Here is a 20,155-nt window from a genome sequence, read left to right on the forward strand (position 1 = left end):
CAAAAGGAAATGTTTTGTTTTTTCCCAAACTCATTTAAGTAATACTTGTAGACTCGGCCCTAGGCATGACGCTATGTCATAAACAAGCCGTATGTGCAAAGTAGTCTTCCTTCTCTTCATGCTCCGTGCTCAGTGTGCCTGCGGCCCAGCCAGCTCAGCTTTATCCACCCTCCGATACCGTCAGCCAGACCGTCAACGACGCACACACAGAGGCACGGGCGCACCTGTATTTGCACAGATGCGTTCGCATATAAAAATGATTTCCCTCTTTCTCTTTTCTGAGAAAAGCATAAAGCATAAAAAAAAAAACCCCGCCACAGACGGACCTGTTTATTAATAGCGCTGTTTCCCAAAAGAACTGGTTGAGTGGTCAGTGAAGGCCCTTTGCAGAGTGCCTTGTCACCCTGGAGCATGTCCAGAAATATTTAGTCACAGTGGAGCTCAGCACAACCAGCACCTTCCATTCTGCATCGGCACGGTAAAAAAAGAGAGAGGGGAGCGGAGGCTTTGGTTTTGCTGATCGCTGGCAGGATTTGAGACACAGCTCAATCTCATAACCTTGCAAGAGGGCGGCAATAGATTGTGTTACTCCACTGTGTCTTTTTTTTTTTTTTTTTGTAATCGCGTGTGATGTGATTTCCCTGCTGAATAGAGAACTCATTTAAGGAGCCAACAAGGCCATGAGAGGATCACATACTCCCATAGAGGCTCATTACTGTGACTCAGCAGTTGCGTCTACAACTACTTCCTGTGGTTGATATTTTATGAAAAGTTTATGCACTTTTCCGTCTCGGTTTCCTTCCTGCCGCCTGTGGCAGTCTGTCCTAGCGCGTCTTAGCTAGATTAGTTGACTTGTCTTTGCCAGATGTTAAAGTTCTGAAGGTACGCTAAGAAAGAAAGCCGTGATGGAGGACCGGCTGACAGCAAAATATTCCTACCAAGGCTCCTTAACGCCCCCCCTGCTTTGTTATCCCATCGTTCTTCACTTGCATTGAGAGAGAGAGAGAGACCGCCGCTCTCTTCTATCTGTTCTCTTTTATGTGTTTCTCTCTGACACGTCGTGTCCTCTGCCTTAGCCTATCTTTCACTCGCTATCTGTCTCGCATTTACCAACAACAACGGAACTGACTCATTCTGTCGCTGTCATGTCACCATATGTCTCGTCAATTTTTCCCCCTTCTCGACTTGTATTCCCTTTCTTGGCCTCGCCCCCCCCCCCCACACACACATCTTATCTTCTCTTTTCCTCTTCATATCAGATCAGCTCATAGAGCCTCTCCACATGGAATGCGTCCCGCAAGCCAAATGCGTCACGTGAAGTGCCGTTTGTGCCTGTCGCAGCCTGCCCGCGTCCAAAGAGGCCTCCGCGCCACGCCGAAACAACTTGCTCCGGTGCCTGGAAACCTAGAGAGGAAAACTCGTATTGTAAGGACAGACCTCAAGCAGTTCTTTAAGACTCCTCCGGTGGGAGTGCCGCGCAGCTCTACCGACGAGACAAATATATCCCCATGTGGTGGGCAGAAAATGAAGAGAGGAGCTGGTGGGTGAGAAGAAACAGAATTAAGAGGAGGTGGGAGGTGATGAAGGCAGGAAGAGTGATCTGAGAGAGCGAAATGGATGCTGAGAAGAGATTGAAAAACAAAAAGGGAGATAAATGAACTGTTTTGTGTCAGTTTTAAAAAGGGGTAGCAGGAGACATTTTTGGGCAATAGCTAAAAAGTGATGTGGATGTTGTGAGGAGACGCAAGAAAAAACAACAGGACGAGACAAATGCTGTGTGGAATGGAATTAATAGTGAAACAGGCCACAGCATCATGAACACTGACAAGAGAAGTAAATACCGTTGACCATCTTGTGACAATACAATGTTCCGCTGGGAAACTTTTGGGCCTATTTAGACATGTAGCACCCACCTAAACCAGACCAGACACCCCCACTCCATAGCAGTGACACTTCTGGATGGCAGCAGTCATCTCCCAGCAGGATGAGGTCTGATAGGCTTTTTAGACTAATGCATTAAACTGTTTGATAACTGGTTGAAAAACTAACGACACGAAAGACGGTCTTGCCTCGAGTACAGAAATAAAATACAAGGTTTAAAACGAAAACACAGAATCTATAGAACCCACAAATACCAGATAAATGGAGCAACAAGTTAACAAACGATGAAAAGCAGTCGCCATGACTGGTGTATATAAGCCTGATCCACAGAGGCCCCTCCCCTCAACACATGGAAGAGAGTAACCTTACGTCACGGGTAAGGCCACGCCCCCTTTGTGGGTGAACACGAAGGAGACGTTGCTGCGTTGTGTGTTGTTCTTCGAACAACTTCAAAGATAAAACTCTGAGATTTTTTCTCTGCTCCCCTGCCTTAAGAGAGAGGGATAAAAACCAAATAAATGTATGGCTTCAGGCCATAAAACAAATGGACAAAGACGTGGGACCATGATAGTTGATGTGCGTGCGGCAAACACTTAACCATGATGATGCGAACGTTAGCTAATGTCAGTTGTCACAGTTGTTAGTTATAATGTTAAAAATTCAAAATTCATGTTAAAAACAAGAGAAGAGAATGTTGAACTGAAATGACAACGACAGAGCATAGAGTTGCGTTACTGTGAAGCCTTTCTTTTTATTTTTTGATGAAAGGTAACGTTGCCTAAGCGATTCACCGATGTACGAGTAAATGTCTGGGTGTGACGCCTCCGGCCACTGAGTGGGGTCGTTCACCCGTTTACTATATGGACATACAGCCCTCATTTTTTTCAATTTTTTTCTATGTAACGTCGACGATTGTCGCTAGGCAACGACATTATATATGTGTCCACCTGACGATCGTTTACGCCATTTCACTTGCTTTCCGGCCAACAAATGCTAGCAACACAAAGTAAACACTGATCACAGAGGGATTTGTATTTCCCGCCACTGTTTTGTTTTTACACAAATGGGGGTGTGGCCTAATTTGCTACTCTCCCCATTAACAACATTCTGTTTCCAGACACCACAGGACAGAAAGCCCATGTCCATTCTCTGATGAGTTACACCTGATTTGGAGGCACAAGGCAAAACTACACAATACCAGGAATAATAATAATCATAATAACATGGTAATAATGTAAAGCCAGATCCTTGTTCAATAAGAAAATACTGTGTGATGGATGATTTGCTGAGAAAGGCCACTAACAGGATTAAAATCAAATTAGTACACCGTGCATGTTTTGGTTTTTTTATTCACACCACAAGATCAGTAGAACAGTGAAGGCACAGTACATAATGGCCTCCGCGAAAACAAAGGCCGAAGTGAAATTTGAGACGCAACAACAGGAGCAGCAATGATCTGAGAGGGAGAAACCGAAGTCAAACAATGACAGAGAGATGGATTGTGGAGGGAAGGCAGCCAAGGCAAAAATCCACACAACCTTAAGTAGTCGCAGCACTCTAATGCCCTGATGAGAATCTCCACTCTGTTGTGTTATTGCTGAGGGCCCTCAGTAAAAAGGCTTTTGAGTCAGCCCACCTAAAAGACACACACACAGTGGACTATCTCAGAATGTCTTAAGCAGCCTATTAGTGTTAACTGCTGACCTGTAGGAACAGCAATCAGCCTCACTTTATCCTCTGCGGGACATTTAATACCCAGTCTACTCATGGCAGCCTTCTAATTGCAAGTCTGCTATTGATCTTGGGTGGCATGGAATTATATTAGAAATTATTATAATGTGATTTGGGAAAATACTACAGATTTAGGGGGTTATATGCTGATCCAGTGGATGCGCGCCCGCACCGAGATAGCGCCCTGGTCTCCAGATGAAGTGGCTCGCCGGGCCGTCACCAGTCCGTCATCCAGTCGGGATATTTCAATTCAGAGGGAGCAGGCGGCCTCTCCTCCCAGGCCTGTCGCAGCAAAGCGGGATCCGCACCTCGACCCGGCTGACAACAGCAGCCACTCAGAATATCGCGCATAATTGCGTCGCCGGGGTTGTCATTTATCAAAACAGCTCCCGGCTGACATTTTCTCGGTGCGACGCGGAAGACGATGCTGATTTTGATGAAAGCGCTGGAAAGGTCGCGTTCGGGGCAAGGCGTGTTACGCGCCGGATTTCACCTTCCTCTTCGAAGGTTTCACTGCGCTGTTGAAACAGATGCAGCATCACGTCTAGTGGAGACTATACCCCTGTTTGTGTTTGCCTCTATCTCTTTACTGTGTTACTATTTTGTGTATTGGTGTCCATTTTTTTTTTCTTTTTTCGTTCACTAGGGTCAGGGTGGAAGAAGATGAAGATCCACAGGACCTTTCTGTAGAGGTAAACGCACCCTATTGTCACAAATCCAAATTCATATAGAAGTGCTCCATCAGTTTCACCTAGTAGTAATGCATTCAAAGTATAATATTCATTCAATCTCTGTAAAAATAAGATGCTCAAACAACATTAGCCCCTGTAGTGCTAATCATCTTTTTTCATCTGATTTGGTTTGGGGGCTCTCAGAACTGCCACAGAAAACAGGTCACAAGAGGCTTAAAATAAACAAAACATATCTTTATATTATGGCTGGGTGGTGTGTACCCTTTAATTTAGTCTCATTCATGTATTTTAACACCAAGTGTCATCAAAGAGTTCACCAACGAGGAAGCACACTTTTTCTTCCTGCTAATTGACAGTCTATACCATATCCTTGCCGGCCCATATCCTTGAGACCCACAGGTGTGTGTGACGTTTTGTCGTGCAGGCACATCCACACACACACCTACCCGCCCTGTCATCACTACTTCCCAGCAGCCCTCCGTCTGCACTCTTTCTTCTTGCTTTTTGACCCGACTCCTATCTAGGATGTGAGACCGGTGAGCCAGGAGGAGGATGCTGGTGGAGGAATGAGGCTGAGATCCAGGGTTCTTTCTTATGGAAATGAATAAATGTACTCTTGCCCGGAGTCCACGCAGGGATGCCTGGGGGCGAGCTCGTACTGTAGCGCGAAGACGTCTCTAGAGATTCTGCGGCTTTCGAGAAAGGGATTTTTCTGTACATGCACAAGGCCTGAGGTCCCACTTGCACAAGCTTAGGTCATTGGATATGGCCCCGCTGACCATTGAGGGGTGCAGGTTTTCAGCATTTCCATCAGGCAGCGTATACAGCCGCCTCAGATGGGTTTTTGTGTGTCACTGATTAACATTGATTCTCTCATGGTCTGCAGGTTGCAACGGGGAGGCCAGAAACAACACAGGGCCTGTGGCACCGTCTGGAATACAAGTATCCTTTCACTGCTTCCTCCTATGAAGGTTTCACATCTGCTTGCAATGATGCACTGGCCTGCGGAGTGGTATTTTTTTTGCAGTGAGTACAAGAGAAACTTGCAAAAGGATGGTTGAACAAACAGGAAGTTCGTAACCACTGTATGTGGGTGATGTGCTACAGACAACTGCTTGTGGACAGTGTACACATTTGATTGCTCATTGTTTGCGTAATCGTGACAGAACAACAAACACACATGTTCTCATGTGTTTTTCAGTTTGGGTGTGCATGCATACTGATTAGAAGAACACGCAACACTCAGTCAGTTTATCACTGCACTCATGTAATTGCCAGACAGTTTAATCAAAATCAAAAAAATGATGCAGCACACTCCTTCACGATGTCAACTACAATTTTGAGTTTGTGGTGTGATGCAGCTAATCAAGCATATTTGAGGAGTGGGCTACAAAGGTCTGGTAAGCTCACTTCTTTCCAATTAGACACTTCCAGATTTGATTCACTTTTTAAGCTTGTAGTAATCAGACTCGTCCATGATCTGGGTGAACCCTTTGCTCCAAACCTGCTATCAGCACGTGAATTTGTTTGCGTTCGGGACAAATCTGTGTTTGCATCATACGTCAGAATAATACATGTGATGTTATTCTCTGTAATTGGTCGTTGCCTCAGTTGCATCACCTCAAAGATAAGATAAGTTCAACCTTGTTATCTTATTGAAGCTTATCTTAGGAGGTCTGTTTACAAGCATCCCACAGTCCAGTTCTGTCTTGATTTGGGTGCATAAAAACCAATGTGTACAAAATACAGCCGTGTTTGCGGACAAAGCCAGGTTAGCTCATATAGTGTCGACCTTTTCCTCCAACCCAAGAGGGAACATGGCGGTGCCATTGCCATTATTTGGGGAAACACTCCCCAAATAATGGCGGCCTGTATTGACTACAGAGTTTACTGTAAGTAGAGCTCGGAGTTAAATCAGTTGGCAGGAAGAAAACAGTCGAGGCCTCTGCAGCGGAATTTCACGAGGGCTGCATTAACTTAAAGTTGATCTAATTTTACCACTTAATGGCCTCATGACTTGGCCCGGTGCTTGGTAAGGAGCACATCATTTTACTTTATTGGGGCTCTCTCTTCTGCAAAACAATGATGGCCAACGCTCATTTAGAGAATTCGCGTAATGCATTTGTGTGTTCGCGGGGTTTGGACGAGAGTTAGCCAACAAAAAAAAAAAAAAAAATGGTTTGGAAAGCCTTACTGCTGACTGGGTACAAGAGTGAGTTGCCAGGCAAGATGAAATAAGTAAATTTAAAAGAAAAACAAATCACGGCTAACAAAAGGCGCTGCGGAGCTGAGGCAGGGCAGTCCAAACAAAGTCAAGCAAAAACATAATCCATCAAGAAGTGATACGCGCAAAGATAACAACAAGGAGTTCGAGTGAAGACATCCAGGGAAAACCTGCAAGAGAGACGGAATAAAACTTATGATGACTAGATTGCATGGTAAATACAAGGATGATTTATGAAGAACTGTCAAAGAGAGCAGCAGGATTATACTATATATACACAAAGGACTAAATGGGAAACAAGACACAGGTGAAGGTAATAAGGGAGGAGCAAACAATCACACAGGCTAAAAAACAAAAACACAAGGGCAAGAAGTAAAACAGAGAGAAAGATAGGAATTAACAATAAATCAAACATAGAGAGTTGAAGTTGTCATGAATTAAGCCCTTAAAGATCTCTGGAAGTGATCAGCCACTTCTGTTTCAGTCTGTTTTTTTTTTCTTTCTTTTTTTCATTTGGTATTCTTGGAAAATCACAAGAACAATAGCCTTGTATGGTTCTGTCTGTAATCATGCTTGTCAACTTTGGAAACTTGTTTGGGAAAGGGCAAGGCACAAAATGGTCTAGCGGCTTTCCTGTTGCTCAAGCCCTTGTTGTCATCATCTACTGTAACCACAAGGGTGTAGAGACAGTCTGCACCCTCTAATCTCAGTCATCCGCTGTAAATGGCATGTAGCCAGTTGTTCTTCCGCTTTGTTTTCCAGCAACTAAAGTAGGGCTGGGCAATATACTGGTTCATACTGAATACCGATATTTATTTTTTTCCATTATGATATGAATGTTTAATATACTGCTGCGCCGTGAGACACTGTTTCAGACCGGACCATTTTCAATGTAGCGCTCTAAACACTGTGAGGCGGGGTGAAGATGGAAAGGTCCAGAACGCGAGACAACTTGTGCCAAAAAAAAAGGAGCCGTGTTAGTTGTTTGTTTTTTTCTTGGGACAGTCCCCGTTTTGAATGACCTGTCTCCTGGGTATTGATGTCCCTGAAAATGTCCCCAGTGTTTGCTTTTTATAAATGAGAAAAAAAAATTGTTGCACACAGACTACAGTTATTACGGTAGCTGGCCGTGCTGCTATTGACGTGACGTAGCAGTTTAAATATGTTTAAATATGAATAAATATGTCAAAATAAATTAAGTTGTAACCGTAATTTCACCCTGATAACAATTTTTTTTTTTTTTTTTGGCATTTGTCTCTGAGTTGTAAAGGTTCCCAGAGTTCCACATCAGTAGACAGCGCTAACATGGGACCAAGCAAACCTGTTTTACTACTAGTGTGGGATTATTCTACGACATTTACTCATCATCACAGTAAAATAGTCCATCCTCAGTCAATCGACTGCATTAATTCTTCTCTCAACTAGTAGAGAATGTTGTAAACACTTGATTATGTGTTTAAAAAAAAATATATATACCGTAATATACTGTGATGCTGTCCGAATTCTGAAAACCACATTTTTGGTCATACCACCCCGCCCTAAACTAAAGTTACAAAGCAGACAAGCTTGCTCAACTATCTTGTCGCCTTTGCTGAAGTTCTGATGTAATCGGATGTCGTCATGTTTAAAAAATTAACTGGTGAAACCAACACGGATTGTTTCACTGCGTCACCTGGAACACATCCAGTAGGTGGCGGTAGTTTCTGACTGCACGGGGACTGGTTCTGACGTCTGCGCACCAACCTCGAAGCGCATAACTTGAGGCCTGGCGAGACGAGATGCGCGATCTGACGAACCTTGTACATGCTACGCGCAGTGCGATCCAATAGAATATGGCCACTATGTTCATTCGCACTAATCACTAGCAATGTGAAACAATTATTCCTCAGTAATGCGCCTCTTCGTTGTTCCTTTCTGTCCTCGCGCGTTTCCAAGTCCCTGCTGTTGATGAGCCTGCTCACAACATGACTTTGCACCCACTACCATTTTTCACAGAATGGTGTTGGAGAGAAAATCCTTGCCAAGTTTCCCACAGACATTGTGCTGCACATTCCACCCAAGCTCATGTTGGCAAATCATTACAAAGGGGTTAATAATTACTGACCGTTTTTCATCTTTCGGTGAACCGAGCCATGGTTTACGTTAGGTAAGGATTAGTGATGGAGTTGCTCATCGCAAAACGCAGAAAAGGTGAATGTGGCTGAAGACGCTGAGAAACAGCTGAACTGATTTCATGTGCGTTCCTGGTGCTTATTTTTCGCAACCATTTTCGTGTTATTAGTCTGATCGCTTCTGAGAAAATTCATTCGAGCGGAAATCTCCCAGCCGTCAGTAAAACCAGTCCATCCGGTACGCTGTCTGAAGCACACTTCTCGTCTTCAGCCAGGGATTTAAGACATGTACTCTGTCCATCTTGTGAAATTTGCTTTTTGTCATTTTCGCTTGCAACACTACATTGAAATCCACATAACCATAGTAACTACATGGCTCAAAACAGTATTGTGTGGCTACAGTCAAAAACATACAGTGGGTTCATTTGCACAGTTTACAGAACATGTGTGTGTTTATTTATTTATTTATATTATCTGCATGTAAAGGTGAGACAGGGTTAGAGAACAGGGCTGAGAGAAGCTGTGAACAGGATGAAAGGCTCGGCCCTATTGATGGGAGGGAGGCAAAAAAAAAAAAAACTTATTATGAAGGTGCTTTGAAGTGAACCAGGTGAGAGGAGCTTCGGTCTGAGCCTGCCGCCAGGTAATTGAGCTTCACCTTGGTGTCTGGTCCTAAAGGCACGCCGCTGCTTCCTTAACCGTTTTCCTGTCAGCCCGACTTTAGGGCTCATTAGGACAAACGTTTTACTCGTGAGCTCTAATTTTGACGGACATCAAAGCCTGGTTTGATCTTTCTCTCTGGAGTGGCTTGGTGTTCGGGCTGGTAGCCCATGTTTATGTCTAGAATCTGGCAACACAGGGGTGCAGTGTCTCAGAGATCAGATGTGGCCTGACTTGGGAGTTAAGTATCAGGGTGTTAATTATGTGTACACTTCTAGACCAGGGGTCTTCAACGTTTTTCAGGTCAGGGACCAGCAAACTGATCGAGAGAAGTAGGGACCCCCTACCTGCTATATGTGTTCTATATTAAACTCGGCCAAGTGCTATTTATAAATACACATTATTATTATTATCATTTTGCATTCAGTATTAAGCTGTCCCTTACCCTTTAACTAAAGTCTGTTGGATTCATTTAAATGTGTATTTAATGAAATTTTAGTTGTATATATATTCAAAAAATATACAAAAAATATCTAATCAACCAAATATTTTGCCACCCGCGCGCCCCTACAGTACTTCCGCGGACCATGTTCTAACCATGCAATGATCAGGCATGACATTATGACCACCTTCCTAGTAGTTGTGACTGATCAGAGAGTGGACGTGGGCAGGTTTGCATAGCCCCGCGTTAGCACTGCCTGCTGATGTAAAATGCGAAGACAATTTCAGCTCAGAGATAAAATAAATAAATAAATAAATAAATAAAATTAAAAGTTATCAAGATGAAATGAAGAAACAGTGACAATTACGGTTTCATTTATTTTGACATATTTATTCATATTTAAACATTTAAACTGCTATGTCTGTTAACGATAAAAGCAGCGCGACTAACTACCGTAATAACTATAGTCTGCGCGCAACTTTTTTTCCCCATAATCATTAAAAGCTAAAATTGGGGACATTTTCGGGGACAGCTTTAGCCGGGGGACAGGTCACCCAATACGGGGACTGTCCTCAGAAATCGGTGACGCCTGGTCACTCTAAAAGAACCAAGACGACACATTTTTTGGGTTAAATCACCTCACGTTCTGGACCTTTCCATCTCTATCACGTCTCGCAGTGACGCAGTCGCACCTTGCGTGTTAAGAGGCGCTACATTGAAAATGGTCCGGGCTGAAACAGTGTCGCGGCGCAGCGTTCTGAACGTTGTGTAATCAAATACAACGGTTATCCTGTAAGTAACATCCACACAAATGCCAGGTCCAAACGTTTCCCAGCAGAACCTTGTATTGTCACAACATGGTCATGTTATTTACGTCTCTTGTCAGTCAGTGCGTTTACATGCACGTGAAACAAAAAAACGAATTATTACCTTAATTGGAATATAATGTTTTAATGTTGGTTTCAATGTTGTGGCTGACTGTACTAAAGCGTGGGGGCGGGGGCGTCAAATCAAAAGAATGAGAGTAAGACAGTCTGGTTCTAACCAAACGAAAAGACCGCACATACCAGCACCGTCAGCAGAGTCAGCAGCTGTTTTTTGTTCAAGGTGGGGTTACAATGTTGTGAAACCACCGAAGAACTAGAAAGCCTTGTGTCAGAGACGTGCCACCCACTTCTCTATTCACAGTCTTTATGGCCAAGCTAACAGGATGTTGGCTGTAGCATGATGTTACTGCTCTCCGCATGCCAGCACAGATATCTTTTTAAATATCGTCATCACTCTTTCTTCCATTCAGTTCATTGTTTTTGTGTTTTAGTTTTTTTTGTCCATGTTTTTGTTACGTCTCTTCCTATATACTGTGAATACACTAGCGTAAAATGGAAGGGTTTTTGTGAAGCACGAATTTGTCAGAACTGCAGTCCTGCTCCAATGAAAGCTCAGGATAAGCTGCAGAGTGGGATGTGTGGGAAGGGAGGATGCTTGCCTTCGACGGCGGCTGAAGCAGCAGTTGGGCCTCTGCCCCCTCGCAGCTACTCAGCACCTTTTTCCCACGCATGCACACACACACACACACGTACGCACACAATCACAGAGACACACATAACCTGACACCATTGTGTTTCAGAGAGGAGCTCTAAACAGTTCTAATTACCATCACTGTCTAGCATTATGCCTGCGTGAAACAGGAGGACGCTGTGCCAGCAAGAAGACAACTCACTCCCACACCCCTCCCCCACCACCACCACTACCACCACCACCCCCCTCTTTTCTCTGCCTCGTCTTCATTTGAGACTTTTATACATAAATCGTGTTAGCCTGCAGAATGGTGCCCAAAATTTCAACCTTGTGCATGTCACCGATAGCGGTGCCAAATTACATATTGGATCATTCCCTTCTTATCCTAATTTTTGTTTTTTTTTATGCCAGAGGAATGCGTGTGCCACTTTTCAGTCCCGTGTTATTCATTACAGACTCTGAGGTGCCGAGGTTGCTTTTGTCATGGGTTAATTGTGGGTTTTGTCTTGTTTCCAACACATAAGTAAAACATGAACTCTTGCGCGGCGGCTGCTATAAATGTTTAAAAGCTGTTTTAGAAGATAAAAGCGGCGCGAGTGCGTATTCGTGTTGGTCGTAGGGAGGATACAGAATGACGAGTGATGCAAGATGTTCTTACCAAGCTACTGTTTGAAATCTGTCCAGAAAGGAGCTGTTTGAGTGGAAATTTCGTCATCTTCTTGTAGCGCCCCACCTAAACCGTAGCACGCTTTCCCTTCCTCCTCCGACTCTGATTAGACGTACGCTTCCCTGTGCTACTTTATATCTACACATTTATAAACCATCTCTGACCTTGCCTCTGGTTTCAATCAAGTGCTGGGCTGACCCAATTGCCTAAAACAAGATAGCGACCTATTTGATTTTTCCTTTTCCCTTCCTAGTAAATTATTTTTATCTCCATCTAACCCTGTGCTCTTGTGAAGCATTCCCTCCTGGAAAGTTTGTCTTTGTAGCGCGGGTGATGTTATTACTTAAAACAACTACTCGACACACCAGAGCCAGCGCATGTATATTAAATATGCTAACGGCTTACGAACGGAGCACAAAAATAGCACATGTCCTGAAAGCTTGAATGAGTAACATCCAACTCTCTGCGAGATGCGGCCTCGCTTAAGATGAGTGACCTCATAAGAACGCTTAATATAGCTGCATGCATGATGATTGTATATTTTTTCTTTCTACGGAAAAACCTCATGCAAATCTGCTTTAAACAGTCCTGAAGTGGCTGATATGTATGTCATCTATTGCCATTAGCATATAGGTCCCATTTCTTTCTTTTACTCATACACAAACCAACCTGCAGTCACATCTCCTGTGAAACACTGAAAATGAGTCACTTTATCTGCTTCCTGCAAACAGTTAAAACTGACAACAACACACCCAAAATAAATAAAGTATACACAGGAAACTGATAGAAAGATATTTCTCTTAAAATATAACACTGCTGCGTCTTGCTTGAGCGCCTTATTAACCTACAAAATGTAAATCAACCTGACTGAAACCAGATTCAGGTCAGGGTACGGCCATCGCGCACACCGTTGCCATCGCGCCTTGACGAGATCACAGATATCTAAATCCAGTGTTGACGCGTTGCGGCCCCCTGCTGACCGACTCACTGCCGCAGTGGTGCGGCGCATTTGCCAGAGTCTTCAGCTGCCCCCAAGCCCAGGAGGTGAGACCTTTACCTGTGTGAATACGTAACCTTCAGAGAATAGAAGGAAACTCATAAGTTTGCTTCTTCTCATTCAGGCCGAAACGCAGTTGTGTGAGGCCGAACCGGATGATTCCATCTTGGATTTGGAGAAAACCGAGAACCGGCCTCCGTCCATGGGAGGCGACTTCGGATCTGATCACCAGGAGGACCTGCTGGAGGGAGACCTGGGCCTCGGCAGTGCTCCGGCTCCCGTCGCGGAGGCCCTGAAGGACCCAGCTCTAACCGCATGTTATCAGTCCTCGCTACCCTGATGTGAAGCCCCCCCCCCCCCCCCCCCCCCCCCCCCCCCCCACCCCCCACCCACCCCCACCTCCAGGAGCAGTGGAGTGAGAGTCAGAGACGCATGTTCTCGTAAAAGGTCGCACCCCCTCCGCCTCCATGTGTCATGTGCCAGCAAGCATGTAAAAACAAACCAGCACAAGGAAGAGGAACAATTACAAAGGGTCTTATTGGAGCTCAGCTGAGGATTTTTTTTTTTTTTTTTTTTAGCTTGTTTTGGTCTCGTTTCAGAGAATTCAACAGCTCAAATGAAAACCAACAGGAAGCAGGGTGTGACCTTTGAGAACACAGTACTTTAAAACCAATATTGCAGCAGGGCTGGTAGAAATGCAACATGTTAAGTCACACATTAATTAAGAGCAGAACAGCTTCCTGCTGGGTGGTTACGTAACAACTTCGCGTTAAGCTTTATGGACACGCCGACGAATACTGTGATTGAGCGCTACAGTATTTCTCATAATCAGCTGAAAAAGGTTATTTTTGTTCCGACTTCTGCTTCACTCTCCCCCGATCTCATATTAAACCATTTTATTGCACTGTTTTCTGCCACAGTCCTTTTAACTGATTCAAATGTATTCCGCTGAATTGATTAGCCCCTCATCTCGCCTGCTTGTCATTCTGTGCCATGCTTAAAATTTTCAGAACGCTTAAGTACATTAACAGCATTTGGAAAAGAGACTATTAACATGGCGAGGTTGTCTCCGACTTCTTTAATTACGGATTGCAGGTTTCTGCTTTTGAGTGCATCATTATAAATCTCAGGGCCCCGCTTCCCTTGAGAGAAACAGGGGTGTTGTTTACCGCACAGCTACCGTCTGCGAAGGTTAGGATATGTCTAATATTAATAAAGCCGTTGTCCTTGAAGCGAAGGCTTTCCATTTTGTTTTGTGGATGCATGGGTGCATTTATGGAATGCTGCTCTTGTTTATTCCCCTTTGTTTGGACCACTGCCGTTTCAATGCAGTTTTGTTCCCGAGCGAAAGCGACTGAAAGATAGCAACAGGCTTTTAACAAGGAGTGCTCAGATAAGCGAGGATCAACCTTCAGCCCTCTCCTAAAAGGGACAGTTTATCTAAACAGACAAAAAAACACTCCATGTATATTTTGGATTGTGCAGTTTCGCCAGTTACTGAATTAGAGCCGTCACGGGTGCAGCAAACAATCTGGACACAGTGAGTGAGTTTGTGTACGAGGCTCAACAAATCAAAACTTTCATATTTTACAGCCTCGAGAAAATACCACGTACGCCACTTCAGATAAACTGCGAAACCTATTTTTAAAGTTGCCTTTGTGCGATACTCACTGAAACGTGCCCGGCATCTGCACAGCAGGAGTCAGAACGAGGTTTTACAACTTCTCCGTGTTACTGTACATTCTTGAAACAGCTGAACGTTTTCATGTTTTTTGGCAACTTTGAGTCTCAGACTAAATTACGTTCACCACGTTGTCATAAAGAATAAACCTAGTGTCCGGACAGCTCATTTAATATTATTGTTTGTCCCCTTTTGGGCCATGTACCTGCGACTTCTTTATGGTTGTACTGTCACTAAACTGAAGGTAATTATTTATACCAACTACTTATTAAAGCACCTCCAACAGGTGCCCTGCAGAGTTTTTATACACATATTATGCTCAAGGGCTATGTTTTTAAGTAGCTGTCACTACTCATATTGCTGTGGGTTTTCTTTCTCTTTCTTTCTGACGTGCATGTGCATGCAGATGATAGGCATTCCTGCCAAGTGCTTTCTCTGATCAACAGGTTATCGTGCCAATGCAGTTAGAGGAAAAGTTATCAAGGTTCAACTTGTTCAACGTATTCAGCGTCATTCTGGTGAGTAATGCTGCGCGCAAACAGAAGCTCCACTGGGCACCTTTAACTTACTTGGCATTGAATGTATTCCAGCACAGTGGTTCTCAAATTGTGAGGGAATGAACAGGAAGTGAATGTTCACCAAGCTAACCTTATAGAGCGTAGCTCAAAAGAAGAACCAGGTTGGCAAACCTGGGCGTGATTAAAATAAACAGCACAGAATGACATTATAATAACATTTGTCGATCATTTGAGTTTTCAGGTGATTGTCGCCTCACGCGCCACACTTCTGAGAACCACCGCTCCGGTTTTTAAACAGGATTTCAAAAAATGTAGTTGTGTGCATTGTTCAACACAGATGCATGAACTGTCTCGTTAACTTTGAACTTTACTCAATGCAATATTCCCAGATCAAGTGTTTTTATAAGAGCAAGCAATTGTAAACATTTGAAATGGTAGAACAGACTGCTCACACTGACACTGAGAGACTTTCCAGCCGCAGCTGGAGTTACGTTAACGTCCACAGTGCATGATATCATCCTATCAGGACAAGTCAAAACACCTCCTCAACCTTTTTTTTTCTTCTTTTTTTTTTAAATCTAGAAATAGCACTACTGCTGCTCTGATGACACCTCTAGCTATGGCACATCAACAAACCAATTTACTGATTGTCTCTGACCGTATCTTACAAATAAACATTAGTGACAAGCTTCTTCTTTTTTTTTTTTTACCAGTTGTTCTTCTGTTTCCTTTCATTTTCTATTTTCACTTTCACAGACAGTATGGAGACTGGAAAACAAAACAACTTTTTTTTTCGATTTTGAACATTCAAAAATAATCTCAAAAACATCCACTTTGAAGTGTCATCATAGCAAGATACATAAATGATACGGTTGCTTCTTTTTTTTTTTTTTCAACTTTGCAGCTTCATTATTCAAGTCATTGTTCTTAGGCCTTACATCGTCAATCACATCCAGTGTTCCAGTATAAAATATGTGGTCCCTTGACATACAGCTGCAGCTCAACTGAGGGAAACATGATACATTCCAAATGTGGCCAGCGGAGCTCCTTGAACAGTGAGTGAAAAGTAAAGCTTTAATTCCACAATAAGAGGAAACGGCACTCGATGCAGAATGAACATTAAATTAAAAAGTCTTTGGTGGTGAGGATGTTTTCACAGTTTGGAGTGTGTCAGTAGTGATTTGCCCAAGTCCTTGGCCTCCCCGGCCGTTCTCACTCTTTCGTACCCTAGAACAGACATGGCATGGTGGCAGTAGTCTTCCACTTGTTTGATCTGTTGAATGCTGAGCACTGTTCTCCATGCACTAGCAGCTTGTGTTGCATTCCTGGAGGAGACTATGAATGGCTTAGAGGAGGAGCTGGAGCCGCTGGTCATGTTCAGTGCGAACGACTCGATGTCGTGGTTGGTGGTGAGGTTGGTGAAGCGGTAGATGCTCCTCAGGGTCTTCACCGGGTTTTCGACCAGGTCCTCGTACCGCACGGCCATGTACTTCCCTTTCAGCCAGCTGGGCGGGTTTAAGGCAGTCCTCAAAGTCTTGGAGGTGCGATCGCAGATCACCTCCATGGCTCCGATGGAGTGGTAGTCTGAGCCGTCCTTCTTGTTGGCTTTGTGACCGGGATCTACGAAAGGAATCCTGCGAAGTTTGGGGTCCCTGCTTCGGACCACCTGCAAGTTCTCCCTTATCAGGCCGTGCCTAGATTTGATCCTGGAGTTGGCTACTGCACGCGGGTCTCTAACCAAGTGAATCACCTTCAAATCCAGGGATGGATCTTCCATGAGAGGAGCCAGCACATTTACGTCCAAAATGCGTACCCCTTTAATGACTATAGTGTTATATTTGAGGCACTCCTCCTCCAACAGTCTAAGGCTCTGAGGGGGACACTTTTTACACACCTTATCATCCACCATTCCCACCACCTCCTTCCGGTAGGCTGAGCACAGAGGATAGGAGCACACCACTTTATTGAGGGTGGCCCCGAATAGTCCAAGGGAGGTAAAATTCTTGCCCCCGGGGCTGTTGTAAAGTTGGAAAACGGATAGATCGCAGCGGTACAAGGAGCTGAGCATGTCCCTGGCTGCCCCTTGTAAAGACACCGCATCTCCGGGGTACAGTTTCTGCCAGATGTGCCACATGGGCTCATACAAGAAGAACACTTCAGGATTTTGGTTAAAAAGCTCCCCGAAAAAGGAAGAGCCCGACCTCCAGGTGGTCAGGACGTAGATGAGCTGTCTCTTTTTAGCCAGCGAGGGCCTGTACAGGAAGCGAATATCAGATCTGCTCTGATAAGTGGTGCTCCTCATCTGGTGGTTACACTGCTGTGGCTCTTTAGTCCATTTGTAATTAGCCAAATTAAGCATAGTGAGAACCAGCAGTAAGAAATAGGCCATAAATAACACAATCTTCTTCCTGCGGAGCACTTTCATCACGATCCCAGGCTGTGCTATTATCTTGGTATGATTCCTGTAGGTTTTAAGCTTCCTCCCAAAGCCAGCATCCTTCTCCCAAGGCGCTGTCAACTTCAGTGGTTGATGGTATTGTTTGCCTCTCATCTGTACCCTCGCAGAGTGGCTGTCACCACTGGACAAAGCTCCTCACATTGACAATGCACCAGCGCGCTCTGTAGTGTCTCGGGCTGCACTGGGAATTTATACCCAGTTGAATAGCAGATGATTAGGTAATATATTCACCACCAGTTCGAAAGCCACAATACGATATATCCTTTTCACTGCACTGCGCAATGTTCTTCATGGGATCCGCGGACGAGTGGCACGTCAAAGTTGTCCATGGCGAGCGTTGCAGTGATTTTGTGTGTGGCCCTTGTTCAAAAAAGAAAGGAAGAAGCCTTCTTTGTAACAGACGCCCTGTTTGTCCATGTTCAACGGAGGCATCCCTGCGCAGTTATCATCTGAGGCATCCTTGTGAGCGCAGCCCGGTAAGAAATCAGACAGACGAACAAAGCGGTCACGATCCTCGCGCGGCGGGCCGGACGTCGAATCATCCCGAGTACGCTACGATGGAGCGGCAAATTGACCGTACCCGCAGATTCGGCGTCAAAGCGTTTTTCCCCCCCTGTTATGCTCATACGCTCGTCCAACTAATGCGAGCTGGATTCAATCAGAAAGCAAGCGCGAAGGCCCGCCTTCCGAGGGGAGGGATTGGCGCTCTGTGCCGCGTCGCGCGTCAGCGAGCCGCGTCATTGGACCCGCAGCCAGTCTGTTCAGAAGCCTTCAATAGAGGCTCCCACACACATCTCGGCAATGGTAGACTGTGGAGAATGATGCTGTTGTTATGTTTCTGAGACATGCGCCTCACAGTATGCATCACTGTTGCTGTTCTCCGTTCTTCTTTGCATGACACAAACCAACTAGACGGAGCTTTGCAGGATCCGGGTCCTTGAAAGACACAATATCACAAGCCTTCATTTATTTTAACGCTGCTTTCTGTTTAAACACACACACACACACACACACACACACACACACACGCATATATAGTCTTTACTTTCTTGCTGTGTATGTTCTTTTCTCAGTGCAAGGCTGCAGAGAAGAATCAATATTTCAAATTAAACGTGTTTGTTTTCTCTACTACAGCCTCCAGAGGGTAGCCCTGATCTATAAGACAAACGGCTCCATACCACCGAAAAGCAATAGTCATTTTATTAATTAGAGGGACACCCTGCACACACAGCAGAAAACATTTTGCTGTCTCTGGCAACGATTGTGTCACGCAATATTCAAAAAACAAACATAATAAAATAAAATGAAAACAGAACGACTAATTCATGTGTATTGGATGTATTGGAAGGGTTCAGCATCAGTGACAGACACTCATTTTCAAGTGGAATCAGCGGAAATGTGACGTTTGACAGCTGTTCCCTGGATACTGGCAAGGTCTGGGAAGCCGGAAGGCCATATGTGCTTGAACAGAGGAAAACACATGCTCTGCAGATTGAAAATCATCTTCACTAAGAGGGATTTTGGCCTTGGTGTGAAAGGGGTTGGGCCCTTTGACCCCACAGTGATAAATCCCAATCTGCAATATCCATACTGGGATTTGGTGATTATATATTTTAGTGATTTTATCCAGACCTCATTGTATTTCAGTTTTAGGAATCTTATGTTAGCCATATTAACGATTGTTATTGTCCCTGTTGAATTGATTCCCCAATCTACAAGTGCTTTAGTTTTATATCTAATTTCATATCATATATGTTGGATTATTAGGCTATATGGTGAATAGTACTCGTACAGTGGTCTGTAAAGTATGTGTGCCTGCTAGTCATTCTATCCCATAAATGCTCTTTTTGTACTACTCCAGCCAATGCGGATGTTTACAACAAAAAACCTTTGTGCACACTGCCCCCTGCTGGAACCTCAGGGTGCCCTCTCCTCAAAATTAGTCCCACAACAACAGACATTCATTTACAGTACCAAAGCCTTTATCCATTATATAGAGTATATGCAACTGTGTTATTTTCAAGGATTTGTTAATAGTTAGATCTCAAGAATAATTAGTGTAAACATGTCAATTTAAAAGTATATAAAATATACATTAGAATGGTTTTCCTTTAGATTAAGATTAAGTTACAGGCTATATCGTGTAAATTGAGTTTTAAAAAAGCTACAAATGATAATAATGAACTGGATGTTGAAATGAGGACACCTTTATTTCTGTCTTTTTATTAACCTGAGCAACTAGAATTATTTAGAAACTGCTTCGAATGGGAGCATTTTAGTTTGCAATGATCTTCAAATTTACACTACAAATGTTAATTACTGGATGCAAGATAAGACTTCAGTAGCTTTTATTTTTTTTCTTTGTTCTTACACTCATAAGAGTATTTTATATAGCGTTGTAAATTTAGAGGACATCTTATTACCACAGACAAATGATAAACGGATAAACAGATTGTTGATATGAATTAGTTTTATTGCATTGTAAATATCTTTCTGCCTTTTGGTACAAGTACGTAATGAATATAGAAGCCTCTGCGTAGATTGCCTATCAAATATTTTTACAGTGCGTGTTGTT

At 43.9% G+C, this 20,155-nt stretch overlaps 2 protein-coding genes across 4 annotated transcripts in view; one reads left to right on the top strand and one right to left on the bottom strand.

Moving 5' to 3' along the window:
- LOC124996049 (sodium/hydrogen exchanger 9-like) overlaps nt 1-13,283 on the top strand; it is a 62,201-nt gene extending 48,918 nt beyond the window's left edge. The window contains exons 13-16 of one of the 3 annotated variants that reach the window (XR_007110791.1): nt 1,260-1,425; nt 4,259-4,304; nt 5,191-5,246; nt 12,865-12,954. Coding sequence is in view for 2 of the 3 variants with exons in the window: in XM_047568865.1 (XP_047424821.1) it covers nt 4,259-4,304; nt 5,191-5,246; nt 12,865-12,970; nt 13,048-13,263 (424 nt within the window). In the remaining variant the exon portion in view is untranslated. Of the gene's footprint in view, nt 1-1,259; nt 2,993-4,258; nt 4,305-5,190; nt 5,247-12,864; nt 12,971-13,047 lie in introns of those variants that run through there. The other 2 variants (XM_047568865.1, XM_047568866.1) reach the window with 2 other exon arrangements.
- Nucleotides 13,284-15,471: 2,188 nt separating this feature from the next.
- Nucleotides 15,472-18,252, bottom strand: chst2b (carbohydrate (N-acetylglucosamine-6-O) sulfotransferase 2b). Its single transcript, XM_047568871.1, has one exon. The coding sequence runs from the start codon at nt 17,671-17,673 to the stop codon at nt 16,276-16,278; it is 1,398 nt and encodes a 465-aa protein (XP_047424827.1). The 5' UTR covers nt 17,674-18,252; the 3' UTR covers nt 15,472-16,275.
- Nucleotides 18,253-20,155: the final 1,903 nt, after the last annotated feature.

Source organism: Mugil cephalus, chromosome 18 (genome assembly GCF_022458985.1).
Source record: "Mugil cephalus isolate CIBA_MC_2020 chromosome 18, CIBA_Mcephalus_1.1, whole genome shotgun sequence".
Classification (NCBI taxonomy): domain Eukaryota; kingdom Metazoa; phylum Chordata; class Actinopteri; order Mugiliformes; family Mugilidae; genus Mugil; species Mugil cephalus.

What these genes read in the sequence shown, in the direction of transcription:
- chst2b (XM_047568871.1), bottom strand. Translation starts at nt 17,673, where the DNA reads ATGAGAGGCAAACAATACCATCAACCACTGAAGTTGACAGCGCCTTGG.